Source organism: Chiloscyllium punctatum, chromosome 11 (assembly GCF_047496795.1).
Source record: "Chiloscyllium punctatum isolate Juve2018m chromosome 11, sChiPun1.3, whole genome shotgun sequence".
In the NCBI taxonomy this organism is placed as follows: Eukaryota; Metazoa; Chordata; class Chondrichthyes; order Orectolobiformes; family Hemiscylliidae; genus Chiloscyllium; species Chiloscyllium punctatum.
The window spans coordinates 15,518,359-15,534,622 of NC_092749.1; the positions used below are offsets into that span (position 1 = coordinate 15,518,359).

The window sequence follows — 16,264 nt, forward strand, 5'->3', positions numbered from 1 at the left end:
TGTTTGTGGATGTGGTGCCAATCGGGTGGGCTGCTTCGTCTGGATGGTGTCAAACTTCTCGAGGGTAGATGGAGCTGCACCATTCCAGGTTCATTGGACAATGTGGAAAAGCAGGAGAAAATCGATGTGAAGAGGTGATACTCACTTGGACAGCTGTCAGTGGGATTGGCCAAGAGCTGTTAAGGGCTCTGTGGCCAGGCACTAACTTTGGAAAGTTTGAGCGAGGGAAGGGTTAACAGAAAGAGGCTGTAACTTAATTCTGGGCGGGTGTGTGTGTGTGTGTCATGCCTTGAAACAGTTGTGGTGTAGTTGCCCTTCCCTCTGCTTCGACAGGTTTGGGGTGTGGACTGAGTGAGTGAGAGAAGCCAAAGGCTGTGAGTGTTGCTGAGCTCTCTCAGTCTGACCTGGGAGAGGCACTCGCTGTGGGTTGGAGCTAACCAGGCAGCTGCCAGTTTCTCTCTCTGCCTCTTGGAGCGGTCTCGGTCCTGTCTGGCCATGTTTAAGTGCGGACTCGCCTTCCCCCGCTGTAAATGGATCCTGCCTTTGCTGCTGCTCCTCGCTATCATCTTCGACATCATCGCACTGGCGGCTAGCTCCGGCTGGGTGGACTCCAAGTATCACTATGCCTCCCTGTGGGAACAGTTCAGGGGCAGGGACCCCACCTGGGAATCCACCTCCCTCATGGAATACGGTAAGGAGAGGAGATCGGGACTGGGAAAGGGAGGGACACAATACACACACAAGGGAGGGAGGGAGGAGAGAAAAGGATCAGAGAGAATAAAAACAGGAGGGAGAGAGGGAGTTGGTGGGAAAAAAAAAGAGGAGAGGAAGGACAAGGTGTGAGAAAATAGGAAGGAAGGATGGACAGAGTGCAAGGGATGGAGAGTGTGAGGGGAGAGGAGCGAGGGATGGATAGTGTGAGGGGATAGGAGTGATGGATGGAGAGGAGTGAGGGGAGAGGAGCGAGGGATGGAGAGTGTGAGGGGAGAGGAGTGAGGGATGGATAGTGTGAGGGGAGAGGAGCGAGGGATGGATAGTGTGAGGGGAGAGGAGCGAGGGATGGATAGTGTGAGGGGATAGGAGTGAGGGATGGAGAGTGTGAGGGATGGAGAGTGTGAGGGGAGAGGAGCGAGGGGTGGAGAGCGTGAGGGGGGTGGAGAGCGTGAGGGGGGTGGAGAGCGTGAGGGGGGTGGAGAGCGAGGGGGGGTGGAGAGCGTGAGGGGGGGTGGAGAGCGTGAGGGGGGGTGGAGAGCGTGAGGGGAGGGGAGCGTGGGGGGGGAGGGGAGCGTGGGGGGGGAGCGGGGGGGGGAGCAAGGGGGGGAGAGGAGCGAGGGGGGGAGAGGAGCGAGAGGAGAGGAGCGAGGGGGGGAGAGGAGCGAGGGGGGGAGAGGAGCGAGAGGAGAGGAGCGAGGGGGGGAGAGGAGCGAGGGGGGGAGAGGAGCGAGAGGAGAGGAGCGAGGGGGGGAGAGGAGCGAGAGGAGAGGAGCGAGGGGGGGAGAGGAGCGAGAGGAGAGGAGCGAGGGGGGGAGAGGAGCGAGAGGAGAGGAGCGAGGGGGGGGAGAGGAGCGAGAGGAGAGGAGCGAGGGGGGGAGAGGAGCGAGAGGAGAGGAGCGAGGGGGGGAGAGGAGCGAGAGGAGAGGAGCGAGGGGGGGAGAGGAGCGAGGGGGGGAGAGGAGCGAGGGGGGGAGAGGAGCGAGAGGAGAGGGGGGGGAGCGAGGGGGGGAGAGGAGCGAGAGGAGAGGAGCGAGGGGGGGAGAGGAGCGAGAGGAGAGGAGCGAGGGGGGGAGAGGAGCGAGAGGAGAGGAGCGAGGGGGGGAGAGGAGCGAGAGGAGAGGAGCGAGGGGGGGAGAGGAGCGAGAGGAGAGGAGCGAGGGGGGGAGAGGAGCGAGAGGAGAGGAGCGAGGGGGGGAGAGGAGCGAGAGGAGAGGAGCGAGGGGGGGAGAGGAGCGAGAGGAGAGGAGCGAGGGGGGGAGAGGAGCGAGAGGAGAGGAGCGAGGGGGGGAGAGGAGCGAGAGGAGAGGAGCGAGGGGGGGAGAGGAGCGAGAGGAGAGGAGCGAGAGGAGAGGAGCGAGGGGGGGAGAGGAGCGAGAGGAGAGGAGCGAGGGGGGGGAGAGGAGCGAGGGGGGGAGAGGAGCGAGAGGAGAGGAGCGAGGGGGGGGAGAGGAGCGAGAGGAGAGGAGCGAGGGGGGGGAGAGGAGCGAGAGGAGAGGAGCGAGGGGGGGAGAGGAGCGAGAGGAGAGGAGCGAGGGGGGGGAGAGGAGCGAGAGGAGAGGAGCGAGGGGGGGGAGAGGAGCGAGAGGAGAGGAGCGAGGGGGGGGAGAGGAGCGAGAGGAGAGGAGCGAGGGGGGAGAGGAGCGAGAGGAGAGGAGCGAGGGGGGGAGAGGAGCGAGGGGGGGAGAGGAGCGAGAGGAGAGGAGCGGGGGGGGAGAGGAGCAAGAGGAGAGGAGCGAGGGGGGAGAGGAGCGAGAGGCGGAGAGGAGCGAGGGGGGGAGAGGAGCGAGGGGGGGGAGAGGAGCGAGAGGAGAGGAGCGAGGGGGGGGAGAGGAGCGAGAGGAGAGGAGCGAGGGGGGGGAGAGGAGCGAGAGGAGAGGAGCGAGGGGGGGGGAGAGGAGCGAGAGGAGAGGAGCGAGGGGGGGAGAGGAGCGAGAGGAGAGGAGCGAGGGGGGGGGAGAGGAGCGAGAGGAGAGGAGCGAGGGGGGGAGAGGAGCGAGAGGAGAGGAGCGAGGGGGGGAGAGGAGCGAGAGGAGAGGAGCGAGGGGGGGGAGAGGAGCGAGAGGAGAGGAGCGAGGGGGGGGAGAGGAGCGAGAGGAGAGGAGCGAGGGGGGGGAGAGGAGCGAGAGGAGAGGAGCGAGGGGGGGGGAGAGGAGCGAGAGGAGAGGAGCGAGGGGGGGAGAGGAGCGAGAGGAGAGGAGCGAGGGGGGGGAGAGGAGCGAGAGGAGTGAGGAGTGAGGGGTGAGGGGTGGAGAGTGAGGGGGGGAGAGGAGCGAGGAGGGGAGAGGAGTGAGGGGGGGAGAGGAGTGAGGGGGGGAGAGGAGTGAGGGGGGGAGAGGAGTGAGGGGGGGAGAGGAGTGAGGGGTGGAGAATGAGGGGTGGAGAGGAGTGAGGGGAGAGGAGCGAAGGGGGAGGAGAGGAATGAGGGGGAGAGGAGTGAGGGGAGAGGAGCGAAGGGGGAGAGGAGTGAGGGGTTGAGAGCGTGAGGGGAGAGGAGCGAGGGGGGGAGAGGAGCGAGGAGGGGAGAGGAGCGAGGAGGGGAGAGGAGCGAGGAGGGGAGAGGAGCGAGGGGGCGAGAGGAGTGAGGGGTGGAGAGGAGTGAGGGGTGGAGAGGAGTGAGGGGAGAGGAGCGAAGGGGGAGGAGAGGAATGAGGGGGGAGAGGAGTGAGGGGAGAGGAGCGAAGGGGGAGAGGAGTGAGGGGTTGAGAGCGTGAGGGGAGAGGAGCGAGGGGGGGAGAGGAGCGAGGAGGGGCGAGGAGGGGAGAGGAGCGAGGGGGGGAGAGGAGTGAGGGGGGGAGAGGAGTGAGGGGTGGAGAGGAGTGAGGGGTGGAGAGGAGCGAGGGGGGAGAGGAGTGAGGGGGCGAGAGGAGTGAGGGGTGGAGAGGAGTGAGGGGTGGAGAGGAGTGAGGGGAGAGGAGCGAAGGGGGAGGAGAGGAATGAGGGGGGAGAGGAGTGAGGGGAGAGGAGCGAAGGGGGAGAGGAGTGAGGGGTTGAGAGCGTGAGGGGAGAGGAGCGAGGGGGGGAGAGGAGCGAGGAGGGGCGAGGAGGGGAGAGGAGCGAGGGGGGGAGAGGAGTGAGGGGGGGAGAGGAGTGAGGGGTGGAGAGGAGTGAGGGGTGGAGAGGAGTGAGGGGAGAGGAGCGAAGGGGGAGGAGAGGAGTGAGGGGAGAGGAGCGAAGGGGGAGGAGAGGAGTGAGGGGAGAGGAGCGAAGGGGGAGAGGAGTGAGGGGTTGAGAGCGTGAGGGGAGAGGAGTGAGGGAGTGGAGAGCGTGAGGGGGGTGGAGAGCGTGAGGGGGGTGGAGAGCGTGGGGGGGGAGAGGAGTGAGGGGAGGAGAGCGTGGGGGGGAGAGGAGCGAGGGGGGAGGGGAGCGAGGGGGGAGGAGGGGAGCGAGGGGGGAGGAGAGGAGCGAGGGGGGAGGGGAGGGGAGCGAGGGGGGAGGGGAGGGGAGCGAGGGGGGAGGGGAGGAGCGAGGGGGGAGGGGAGGGGAGCGAGGGGGGAGGGGAGGGGAGCGAGGGGGGAGGGGAGGGGAGCGAGGGGGGAGGGGAGGGGAGCGAGGGGGGAGGGGAGGAGCGAGGGGGGAGGGGAGGAGCGAGGGGGGAGGAGAGGAGTGAGGGGGGGAGAGGAGCGAGGGGTGGAGAGCGTGAGGGGAGAGGAGTGAGGGGAGAGGAGCGAGGGGTGGAGAGCGTGAGCCGGAGAGGAGTGAGGGGAGAGGAGCGAGGGGTGGAGAGCATGAGGGGAGAGGAGTGAGGGGAGAGGAATGAGGGGGGAGAGGAGCGAGAGGAGAGGAATGAGGGGGGAGAGGAGCGAGAGGAGAGGAATGAGGGGGGAGAGGAGCGAGAGGAGAGGAATGACGGGGGAGAGGAGCGAGGGGAGAGGGGGGGAGAGGAGTGAGGGGGGGAGAGGAGTGAGGGGGGGAGAGGAGCGAGGAGGGGAGAGGAGCGAGGAGGGGAGAGGAGTAAGGGGGGGAGAGGAGTGAGGGGTGGAGAATGAGGCGGGGAGAGGAGTGAGGGGTGGAGAGGAGTGAGGGGAGAGGAGCGAAGGGGGAGAGGAGTGAGGGGTTGAGAGCGTGAGGGGAGAGGAGCGAAGGGGGAGAGGAGCGAGGGGTGGAGAGCGAGGGGGGGAGAGGAGCAAGGAGGGGAGAGGAGCGAGGGGGGGAGAGGAGCGAGGGGGGGAGAGGAGCGAGGGGGGGAGAGGAGTGAGGGGGGAGAGGAGTGAGGGGTGGAGAGGAGTGAGGGGTGGAGAATGAGGGGTGGAGAGGAGTGAGGGGTGGAGAGGAGTGAGGGGTGGAGAGGAGTGAGGGGTGGAGAGGAGTGAGGGGAGAGGAGTGAGGGGAGAGGAGCGAAGGGGGAGAGGAGTGAGGGGTTGAGAGCGTGAGGGGAGAGGAGTGAGGGAGTGGAGAGCGTGAGGGGGGTGGAGAGCGTGAGGGGGGTGGAGAGCGTGGGGGGGGAGAGGAGTGAGGGGAGGAGAGCGTGGGGGGGAGAGGAGCGAGGGGGGAGGGGAGCGAGGGGGGAGGGGAGCGAGGGGGGAGGAGAGGAGTGAGGGGGGAGGGGGGGGAGGAGAGGAGTGAGGGGGGAGGGGAGGGGAGGAGCGAGGGGGGAGGGGAGGAGCGAGGGGGGAGGGGAGGAGCGAGGGGGGAGGGGAGGAGCGAGGGGGAGGGGAGGAGTGAGGGGGAGGAGAGGAGTGAGGGGGGGAGAGGAGCGAGGGGTGGAGAGCGTGAGGGGAGAGGAGTGAGGGGAGAGGAGCGAGGGGTGGAGAGCGTGAGGGGAGAGGAGCGAGGGGAGAGGAATGAGGGGGGAGAGGAGCAAGGGGAGAGGAATGAGGGGGGAGAGGAGCGAGGGGAGAGGAATGAGGGGGGAGAGGAGCGAGAGGAGAGGAATGAGGGGGGAGAGGAGCGAGAGGAGAGGAATGAGGGGGGAGAGGAGCGAGAGGAGAGGAATGAGGGGGGAGAGGAGCGAGAGGAGAGGAATGAGGGGGGAGAGGAGCGAGAGGAGAGGAATGAGGGGGAGAGGAGCGAGGGGTGGAGAGGAGCGAGGGGTGGAGAGGAGCGAGGGGTGGAGAGGAGCGAGGGGTGGAGAGCGTGAGCCGGAGAGGAGTGAGGGGAGAGGAGCGAGGGGTGGAGAGCGTGAGGGGAGAGGAATGAGGGGGGAGAGGAGTGAGAGGAGAGGAATGAGGGGGGAGAGGAGCGAGAGGAGAGGAATGAGGGGGAGAGGAGTGAGAGGAGAAGAGAGGAGAGGAATGAGGGGGAGAGGAGTGAGAGGAGAAGAGAGGAGAGGAATGAGGGGGGAGAGGAGCGAGAGGAGAGGAATGAGGGGGAGAGGAGTGAGAGGAGAAGAGAGGAGAGGAATGAGGGGGGAGAGGAGCGAGGGGTGGAGAGGAGCGAGGGGTGGAGAGCGTGAGGGGAGAGGAGCGAGGGGTGGAGAGCGTGAGGGGAGAGGAGCGAGGGGTGGAGAGCGTGAGGGGAGAGGAGCGAGGGGTGGAGAGCGTGAGGGGAGAGGAGCGAGGGGTGGATAGCGAGGGGGGAGAGGAGCGAGGGAGGGGGAGAGGAATGAGGGGGGAGAGGAGCGAAGGGGGAGAGGAGTGAGGGGTTGAGAGCGTGAGAGGGAGAGGAGTGAGGGGTTGGGAGCCAGTGGGGGAGAGGAGCGAGGGGTAGAGAGGAATGAGAGGGGGAGAGGAATGAGAGGGGGAGAGGAGTGAAGGGAGAGGAATGAGAGGGGGAGAGGAGTGAAGGGAGAGGAATGAGAGGGGGAGAGGAGTGAGGGGAGAGGAATGAGAGGGGGAGAGGAGTGAGGGGAGAGGAATGAGAGGGGGAGAGGAGTGAGGGGAGAGGAATGAGAGGGGGAGAGGAGTGAGGGGAGAGGAATGAGAGGGGGAGAGGAGTGAGGGGAGAGGAATGAGAGGGGGAGAGGAGTGAGGGGAGAGGAATGAGAGGGGGAGAGGAGTGAGGGGAGAGGAATGAGAGGGGGAGAGGAGTGAGGGGAGAGGAATGAGAGGGGGAGAGGAGTGAGGGGAGAGGAATGAGAGGGGGAGAGGAGTGAGGGGGAGAGGAATGAGAGGGGGAGAGGAGTGAGGGGAGAGGAATGAGAGGGGGAGAGGAGTGAGGGGAGAGGAATGAGAGGGGGAGAGGAGTGAGGGGAGAGGAATGAGAGGGGGAGAGGAGTGAGGGGAGAGGAATGAGAGGGGGAGAGGAGTGAGGGGAGAGGAATGAGAGGGGGAGAGGAATGAGAGGGGGAGAGGAATGAGGGGTGGAGAGGAGCGAGGGGTGGAGAGGAGCGAGGGGTGGAGAGGAGCGATGGGTGGAGAGCGTGAGGGGGGTGGAGAGCGAGGGGGGGGGAGAGCGAGGGATGTAGAGCGTGAGGGGGGAGGAGAGCGTGAGGGGGGAGAGGAGTGGGTGGAGAGGAGCGGGGGTAGAGGAGCGAGGGATGGAGAGGAGCGAGGGGGGGAGAGGAGCGAGGGGGGGAGAGGGTGAGGGGAGAGGAGCGAGGGGGGGAGAGGGTGAGGGGAGAGGAGCGAGGGGGGGGAGAGGGTGAGGGGAGAGGAGGGTGAGGGGAGAGGAGCGAGGGGGGGAGAGGGTGAGGGGAGAGGAGCGAGGGGGGGAGAGGGTGAGGGGAGAGGAGCGAGGGGGGGAGAGGGGGGGGGGAGAGGGTGAGGGGAGAGGAGCGAGGGGGGGAGAGGGTGAGGGGAGAGGAGCGAGGGGGGGAGAGGGTGAGGGGAGAGGGGAGAGGGTGAGGGGAGAGGAGCGAGGGGGGGAGAGGAGCGGGGGGGAGAGGAGCGAGGGGGGGAGAGGAGCGAGGGGTGGAGAGCGTGGGGGAGAGGAACGAGGGGTGGAGAGCGTGAGGGGGGTGGAGAGTGTGGGGAGAGGAATGAGGGGAGAGGAGTGAGGGGGGTGGAGAGCTTGAGGGGGGTGGAGAGCGTGGGGGGTGGAGAGCGGGGGGTGGAGAGCGTGAGGGGGTTGGAGAGCACGAGGGGAGAGGAGCGCGAGGGGAGAGGAGCGCGAGGGGTGGAGGGTGCGAGGGGAGAGGAGCGAGGGAAGAATGCGAGGGGTGGAGATAGCAAGGGGTGGAGAGCGCGAGGGGTGGAGGTTCGAGGGGTGGAGAGGAGCGAGGGGAGGGGAGCGAGGGAAGAAGGGAGCGAGGGAAGAGGAGAGAGGGAAGGAGAGGAGCGAGGGAAGAAGGGAGCGAGGGGAGAGGAGCGAGGGAAGAAGGGAGCGAGGGGAGAGGAGCGAGGGATGAAGCGAGCGAGGGAAGAAGGGAGCGAGGGAAGAAGGGAGCGAGGGGAGGGGAGCGAGGGAAGAAGGGAGCGAGGGGAGAGGCGCGAGGGATGAAGGGAGCGAGGGGAAGGGAGCGAGGGGAGGGGAGCGAGGGAAGAAGGGAGCAAGGGGAGGGGAGCGAGGGATGAAGGGAGCGAGGGGAGAGGCGCGAGGGATGAAGGGAGCGAGGGATGAAGCGAGCGAGGGGAGAGGAGCGAGGGATGAAGCGAGCGAGGGGAGAGGAGCGAGGGATGAAGGGAGCAAGGGGAGAGGAGCGAGGGATGAAGCGAGCGAGGGATGAAGCGAGTGAGGGGAGAAGCGAGCGAGGGGAGAGGAGCGAGGGATGAAGCGAGCGAGGGGAGAGGAGCGAGGGATGAAGCGAGCGAGGGGAGAGGAGCGAGGGATGAAGCGAGCGAGGGGAGAGGAGCGAGGGATGAAGCGAGCGAGGGGAGAGGAGCGAGGGATGAATGGAGCGAGGGGAGAGGAGCGAGGGATGAAGCGAGCGAGGGGAGAGGAGCGAGGGATGAAGCGAGCGAGGGGAGAGGCGCGAGGGATGAAGCGAGCGAGGGGAGAGGAGCGAGGGATGAAGCGAGCGAGGGGAGAGGCGCGAGGGATGAAGAGAGCGAGGGGAGAGGCGCGAGGGATGATGGGAGCGAGGGGAGAGGCGCGAGGGATGAAGGGAGCGAGGGATGAAGGGAGCGAGGGGAGAGGAACGATGGATGTAGGGAGCGAGGGGAGAGGAGCGAGGGATGAAGGCAGTGAGGGATGAAGCGAGCGAGGGGAGAGGAGCGAGGGATGAATGGAGCGAGGGGAGAGGAGCGAGGGATGAATGGAGCGAGGGGAGAGGCGCGAGGGATGAAGGGAGCGAGGGGAGAGGCGCGAGGGATGAAGGGAGCGAGGGGAGAGGCGCGAGGGATGAAGGGAGCGAGGGGAGAGGCGCGAGGGATGAAGGGAGCGAGGGATGAAGCGAGCGAGGGGAGAGGAGCGAGGGATGAAGCGAGCGAGGGGAGAGGAGCGAGGGATGAATGGAGCGAGGGGAGAGGAGCGAGGGATGAATGGAGCGAGGGGAGAGGAGCGAGGGATGAAGGGAGCGAGGGGAGAGGCGCGAGGGATGAAGCGAGCGAGGGGAGAGGCGCGAGGGATGAAGCGAGCGAGGGGAGAGGAGCGAGGGATGAAGCGAGCGAGGGGAGAGGAGCGAGGGATGAAGCGAGCGAGGGGAGAGGAGCGAGGGATGAAGCGAGCGAGGGGAGAGGAGCGAGGGATGAAGCGAGCGAGGGGAGAGGAGCGAGGGATGAAGCGAGCGAGGGATGAAGCGAGCGAGGGGAGAGGAGCGAGGGATGAAGCGAGCGAGGGGAGAGGAGCGAGGGATGAAGCGAGCGAGGGGAGAGGAGCGAGGGATGAAGCGAGCGAGGGGAGAGGAGCGAGGGATGAAGCGAGCGAGGGGAGAGGAGCGAGGGATGAAGCGAGCGAGGGATGAAGCGAGCGAGGGGAGAGGAGCGAGGGATGAAGCGAGCGAGGGGAGAGGAGCGAGGGATGAAGCGAGCGAGGGGAGAGGAGCGAGGGATGAAGCGAGCGAGGGGAGAGGAGCGAGGGATGAAGCGAGCGAGGGGAGAGGCGCGAGGGATGAAGCGAGCGAGGGGAGAGGCGCGAGGGATGAAGCGAGCGAGGGGAGAGGAGCGAGGGATGAAGCGAGCGAGGGGAGAGGAGCGAGGAGAAAGGAGCGAGGGATGAAGCGAGTGATGGGAGAGGAGCGAGGGATGAAGGGAGTGAGGTATGAAGCGAGCGAGGGGAGAGGAGTTAGGGATGAAGGGAGTGAGGTATGAAGCGAGCGAGGGGAGAGGAGCGAGGGATGAAGGGAGCAAGGGGAGAGGAGCGAGGGATGAAGCGAGCGAGGGATGAAGGGAGTGAGGTATGGAGTGAGGTATGGAGCGAGGGATGAAGCGAGCGAGGGGAGAGGAGCGAGGGAAGAAGCAAGCGAGGGGAGAAGAGCGAGGGATGAAGCGAGCGAGGGGAGAGGAGCGAGGGATGAAGCGAGGGATGAAGCGAGCGAGGGGAGAGGAGCGAGGGATGAAGCGAGCGAGGGGAGAGGAGCGAGGGATGAAGCGAGCGAAGGGAGAGGAGCGAGGGATGAAGCGAGCGAGGGGAGAGGAGCGAGGGATGAAGTGAGTGAGGTATGAAGCGAGCGAGAGGAGAGGAGCGAGGGATGAAGGGAGCGAGGGATGAAGCGAGCGAGGGGATAGGAGCGAGGGATGAAGCGAGTGAGGGGAGGGGAGCGAGGGCTGAAGGGAGTGAGGGATGAAGCGAGCGAGAGGAGAGGAGCGAGGGATGAAGCGAGCGAGGGATGAAGCGAGCGAGGGATGAAGCGAGCGAGGGGAGAGGCGCGAAGGATGAAGCGAGCGAGGGGAGAGGAGCGAGGGATGAAGCGAGCGAGGGGAGAGGAGCGAGGAGAAAGGAGCGAGGGATGAAGCGAGTGATGGGAGAGGAGCGAGGGATGAAGGGAGTGAGGTATGAAGCGAGCGAGGGGAGAGGAGTTAGGGATGAAGGGAGTGAGGTATGAAGCGAGCGAGGGGAGAGGAGCAAGGGATGAAGGGAGCAAGGGGAGAGGAGCGAGGGATGAAGCGAGCGAGGGATGAAGGGAGTGAGGTATGGAGTGAGGTATGGAGCGAGGGATGAAGCGAGCGAGGGGAGAGTAGCGAGGGATGAAGGGAGCGAGGGAAGAAGCAAGCGAGGGGAGAAGAGCGAGGGATGAAGCGAGCGAGGGGAGAGGAGCGAGGGATGAAGCGAGCGAGGGGAGAGGAGCGAGGGATGAAGCGAGCGAGGGGAGAGGAGCGAGGGATGAAGCGAGCGAGGGGAGAGGAGCGAGGGATGAAGCGAGCGAGGGGAGAGGAGCGAGGGATGAAGCGAGCGAGGGGAGAGGAGCGAGGGATGAAGCGAGCGAGGGGAGAGGAGCGAGGGATGAAGCGAGCGAGGGGAGAGGAGCGAGGGATGAAGCGAGCGAGGGGAGAGGAGCGAGGGATGAAGCGAGCGAGGGGAGAGGAGCGAGGGATGAAGCGAGCGAAGGGAGAGGAGCGAGGGATGAAGCGAGCGAGGGGAGAGGAGTGAGGGATGAAGGGAGTGAGGTATGAAGCGAGCGAGAGGAGAGGAGCGAGGGATGAAGGGAGCGAGGGATGAAGGGAGCGAGGGATGAAGCGAGCGAGGGGATAGGAGCGAGGGATGAAGCGAGTGAGGGGAGGGGAGCGAGGGATGAAGGGAGTGAGGGATGAAGCGAGCGAGAGGAGAGGAGCGAGGGATGAAGCGAGCGAGGGATGAAGCGAGCGAGGGATGAAGCGAGCGAGGGATGAAGGGAGCGAGGGATGAAGCGAGCGAGGGGATAGGAGCGAGGGATGAAGCGAGTGAGGGGAGAGGAGCGAGGGATGAAGGGAGCGAGGGATGAAGGGAGCGAGGGAAGAAGCGAGCGAGGGATGAAGCGAGCGAGGGGAGAGGAGCGAGGGATGAAGGGAGCGAGGGGAGAGGAGCGAGGGATGAAGGGAGTGAGGTATGAAGCGAGCGAGGGGAGAGGAGTGAGGGATGAAGGGAGCGAGGGAAGAGGAGCGAGGGATGAAGTGAGCGAGGCGTGGGGAGCGTGAGGGGCGAACAGAAAAGGGAGAAATGGAGCAGGAAAAAGAATGAAGGCCACTGAGTCAAGCTGGAAGAAAGTTTAAATAGGAGAGGAAGATAGAGAAAGTGAGATTAAACTGAGAGGGAGGAGTGAAGAACTGAGAGAAGTGAACAAGAAATAACGAGTGTGGAGGAACCACAGAAAGGGAGAGGAAAGTAAGGCAGAGAATCGAAAGAAAATGTGAAAGTCGATAAAAGATCAAAACAAAACCACGCAAAAGAAAATCAGAGAAGGGGAAAAAAAAGAGGTAAAAGGAAGTGGGGGTGGGAGAAGGCAGTGAATTAATGAAAGAGATGGTGAAGAGGCCAGTGAAGACGGTGCGAAACTGACTGAGACAACAACATTAATGGACAATCAGAAAGAACCAGAGCTGAAAATGAAAGAAAAATCAGGTCATGAGGCAGTGAAGGAAAGAGATGGAGAGAGTACCAGGGGTCAAATGAAAGAGAACAAGAAGAAACATGAAAGTGAGGCAGACACAGGCAAAAATCTGAGAGGAGGGAGAGATGCAGACAAGATGACTCAGAAAGGCAGTGAAAAGAAAATAGGTCTGTGTGTGATCGAAACAACATGAGCGAAGCAGATCAAAGGGTGTGAGTGAGGACAGCGAGAGCAAAAATGTAAATGGATAGAGAAAGAGGAGAAATAGATTGAGCAGAGAAGACATGTTGCAAAACGTAAAAGAGAGAGCAGTCAGAAGACGCATAAATGATCAAGTAAGAACACAAGTCAGTTTCTGATGCCAAGTTTAATTGAAAACTAATCCAGTGCTTTCCTCCATTTTACTTTTTGATTTGAATGTTGTCTGAAGCAGATATCGACTGTTGTCAGTAGAAGCCTGGCCAACTGCCTGCCTACACAGTACATCTGTTAATAATATGTTCTAACACTGACACTGCAGTTCACTCCCGAAGAGTCTTTACTTCATGCAGCAGAATTAGAATGAAGCAACCTCCCGCCATTGACAGGACATCCATAACATTTAAAAAATAATCCTTCAATAGGAAGAGAAAAATTGAGCAGAGGCAGAAATCTGGTGAGGAGATTGCGTGTACAGTCACAGAAAATGTGGGCCTTAGATCGGGAAAGGGAAATGAAATTGGCTTGGGAGAGGATTAAACTCAGAAAGAGAGATCGTGATGAGTCGGAAGTACATGGGAGGACGACTGGAATAGGGTGAGGTGAAAGCATTTGGCAAATTTGAAGTTTGGGATTGTGAAGGCTGTTCTTGAAGCTACTGGGAGACAGTATAGTCTGACAGCAACAGCAAACTTTTAACATAGTCCAAGGCACTTCACAGGAGAAATTTTAGCACCAGATCACAAAAGGCAGTACTGAACCAGATGACCAGAAGCCTGGTCTCAGCGGTAGATTCTTAAAAGAAAGAGAGGTATGGGGAAGGATTAACAGAGCTTAGAGCCAGGGTAGTTAATACACAACTGTCAACTATGGGTTGCTGTACAGAACTTTGGTTAGGCCACAGTTGGAGTGTGTGTGCATTTCTAGTCACACCACACTGTAGAACGAACGTAATAACACCAGACAAGGTGTAGAGAATATTCACTAGGAATGTTGTCTGAGATGGAGCATTTCAGAGAAGCTGGATAAGCTCAGGTTGTTTTTTTTTAAGAGCAGGAAAGGGGGTGCCTGCTAGAGATGTGTAAGATTATGAGGGGCATGGACAGAGTGGATAGAACGCAGCTGTTAGTTGAAAGGTCAATAACAAAGTGCATAATTTTAAATTGAACGGCAGGAGGCCTTAAGGATAAAAAGAATTCACCCAGACGATGATGAGAATCTGAAATGCACTGTCTGGGAGGGTAGTGGAGATGGGAAACCTCAAACCATTAAAATGTATGAGGATGAACACTTGTCATAACATTCAAAGCTACAGGCCAAGTGCTGGAAAGTAGGACTAGTATAGGTTTAGAGTACAGTTTGTCAGTACAGACTTGATGGGCCAAAGGTCCTCTTCTATATGGATCTGTGATTCTATTACAGGTATATTGATACGATCGCAGACATAGGGAGAGGCAGGACCACGGATGCAACACTTAGGTGAAAAAAAAAGGGTGTGAGAAAGGAGACAGTGGCAGAGGAAAGTAAAAATTCGAGTGAGATAAAGAGAGGCAAAGAGGAGGGGGAAAAAGTAAGTTGTGAAAAAGCAAAATGGAAAGTTAAAACTGTTGTCTGATAAATGGGGTCAAATGGAACACAGTACAAGTTAATCGGAATTTATGTGCCATTTTTAGAATGCTATAGCCACCTCTGTTCCATCGTAAGACCCACAGGAGGTTGGTCAGAGAAGATGAATCTGGCGGTGAGAGGTGGACAGAAATTAGAAATGGAGAGGGTGGGAAGGTGAAATGAAAGGAAAAATGGAAAGAGAGAAAGCGATGGGAGACTGGAATGACACTTTTGGGTCCAAACACAAGAAGGAAATATGTAAACTTGAAAGGGGAAGTTACACCCAGGAGTTTTCTATTAGAACCTTTTCCTCAGCGATGTTGTAGTGCAGCAGTGACTACACATTTTGATGTTGTGATAGGTGCTAAATAAATGCAAAAGGTTCTTTCTCTCATTTCATCTCATTCCTGATCACGCGCATTTGTTGTTGTTCTCAACACCAGTGAAAGCGTTGACCATGTGTAAGTATTTCTAAGTTTGGGAAGAGATTTGTAGCTCGGGTGCTCGTTGTTGTGGTTCTGTTCGCCGAGCTGGGAATTTGTGTTGCAGACGTTTCGTCCCCTGTCTAGGTGACATCCTCAGTGCTTGGGAGCCTCCTGTGAAGCGCTTCTGTGCTGTTTTCTCTGGTATTTATAGTGGCCTGTCTCTGCCACTTCCGGTTGTCAGTTCGAGCTGTCCGCTGTAGTGGCCGGTATATTGGGTCCAGGTCGATGTGTTTGTTGATAGAGTCTATGGATGAGTGCCATGCCTCTAGGAATTTCCTGGCTGTTCTCTGTTTGGCTTGCCCTATAATGGTAGTGTTGTCCCAGTCGAATTCATGTTGCTTGTCGTCTGTGTGTGTGGCTACTAAGGATAGCTGGTCGTGTCGTTTCGTGGCTAGTTGGTGTTCGTGTATATGAACAGCCAGGGAATTCCTCGAGGCATGGCACTCATCCACGGACTCTATCAACAAACACATCGACCTGGACCCAATATACCGGCCACTACAGTGGACAGCTCGAACTGACAACCGGAAGTGGCAGAGACAGGCCACTATAAATACCGGAGAAAACAGCACAGAAGCGCTTCACAGAAGGCTCCCAAGCACTGAGGATGTCACCTAGACAGGGGACGAAACATTTGCAAGACAAATTCCCAGCTCGGTGTAAGTATTTCTGTTTTTCAAGAATGGGATTCAAAGTAGACAGGCAGGAGGCTAGAAGAACGCAGCAAGTTAGGCAGCATCAGGAGGTGGAGAAGTTGCTGTTTCAGGTGTAACCCTTCTTCAGGGCTGGGGGTGTGTGTAAGGGGAGATGCAGATAAAGGGGCTGGCGGGGGCAGGGTGGTGAAGTGGGGATAGGTGAAGACAGGCAGAGGGTACGACCTGGTTGGTCAATGGGAGGGATGAATCCGATTGGTGGCAGCGAGGAGTGGAAGGGATGGGGAGAGGCTAGGAAGAGAGTCAGGGGATGGGGAGGGAGCTTATTTGAAATTGGCGAACTCAGTGTTGAATCCTCAGGGCTGTAGGGTGCCCAGGCAGAAGATAGGTGTTGTTCTTCAATAGGAGCTGTGGTTTGTATTGGCAATGGAGGAGGCCAAGGATGGTCATGTCAGAAAGGGAACGGTTGGGGGAATTGAAATGGCTGGTGAATGGGAGGTCCAGTCAGCTCCTGTGGACCCAGCCGCGATGCTCAGTGAGCTGTTGCCGAAGTTTACCTTCGGTCTCCCCAGAGTAGAGAAGACCACATCGAGAGCACCTGATGCATGTGTTTCAAGGATGGGATAGCGTGTGAAACATGTTCACTGCACAACCCAATGAAAAAAAGGAATTCTACTTGGCTATTGTGAACAAATTTACTTTATCTCTTTGCAAAATAATTGACCAAGCGGAGCTGTGATGTGTTAGAGAAGACATAGGAGCAGTAGGCCATTCAAACCCTTAGAGAATGATGCCATACAATAGAAGGTGGCTATTTGCCCCATTGTGCCTGTGCTGTTCCGTCATTTGAGCAGTTTCTGTGCCAATTCCATGAGTTGTTAACGCTGCCTGGCACATGGTACTCAGTCCCCCAGACTGAGAGGATCTTGAGTTGTTTTGAATCTGGGTACATTGTAGAATTAGCTAGTCTCAGGGTGGAGTTGTTAAATATTTGTGACTGGTGTGGTAGAAATACTTAAATGACGTGTGTGTTTAATGTGTGAGCTTACTGGGTGGAAAGCGCAGTTTGTGTGTGTGTGGTACTTCTCTCGGTATTTCAACATGTCAGCCTACATGGCCAGTACAGACACTATGGGCCAAATGGCCTCCTCTTGTGCTATAACACTTCGGTGATGTCAAGTTTAAGTCTTTGGAGTGTGGCTATGGGTGAACTCTCAATTTCAGGTACAAGGCAAGAGTTCTCCTCATTCTTTCATGGGATGTCTGTGTCATTTGGAAGACCACCATTTGTTGCCCATCCCTAATTGCCCTCGAGTTCAGTGTTT

The 16,264-nt window shown here is 60.1% G+C and overlaps 1 protein-coding gene across 1 annotated transcript in view; it reads left to right on the top strand.

Annotated features, from left to right (window-relative positions):
* The first annotated feature begins 305 nt into the window (after positions 1-305).
* Positions 306-16,264, top strand: part of perp (p53 apoptosis effector related to pmp22) — a 35,771-nt gene continuing 19,812 nt past the window's right edge. The window contains exon 1 of the mRNA XM_072580345.1: positions 306-691. Within this exon, the coding sequence (XP_072436446.1) occupies positions 496-691 (196 nt within the window). The 5' untranslated portion in view covers positions 306-495. The remainder of the gene's footprint in view (positions 692-16,264) is intronic.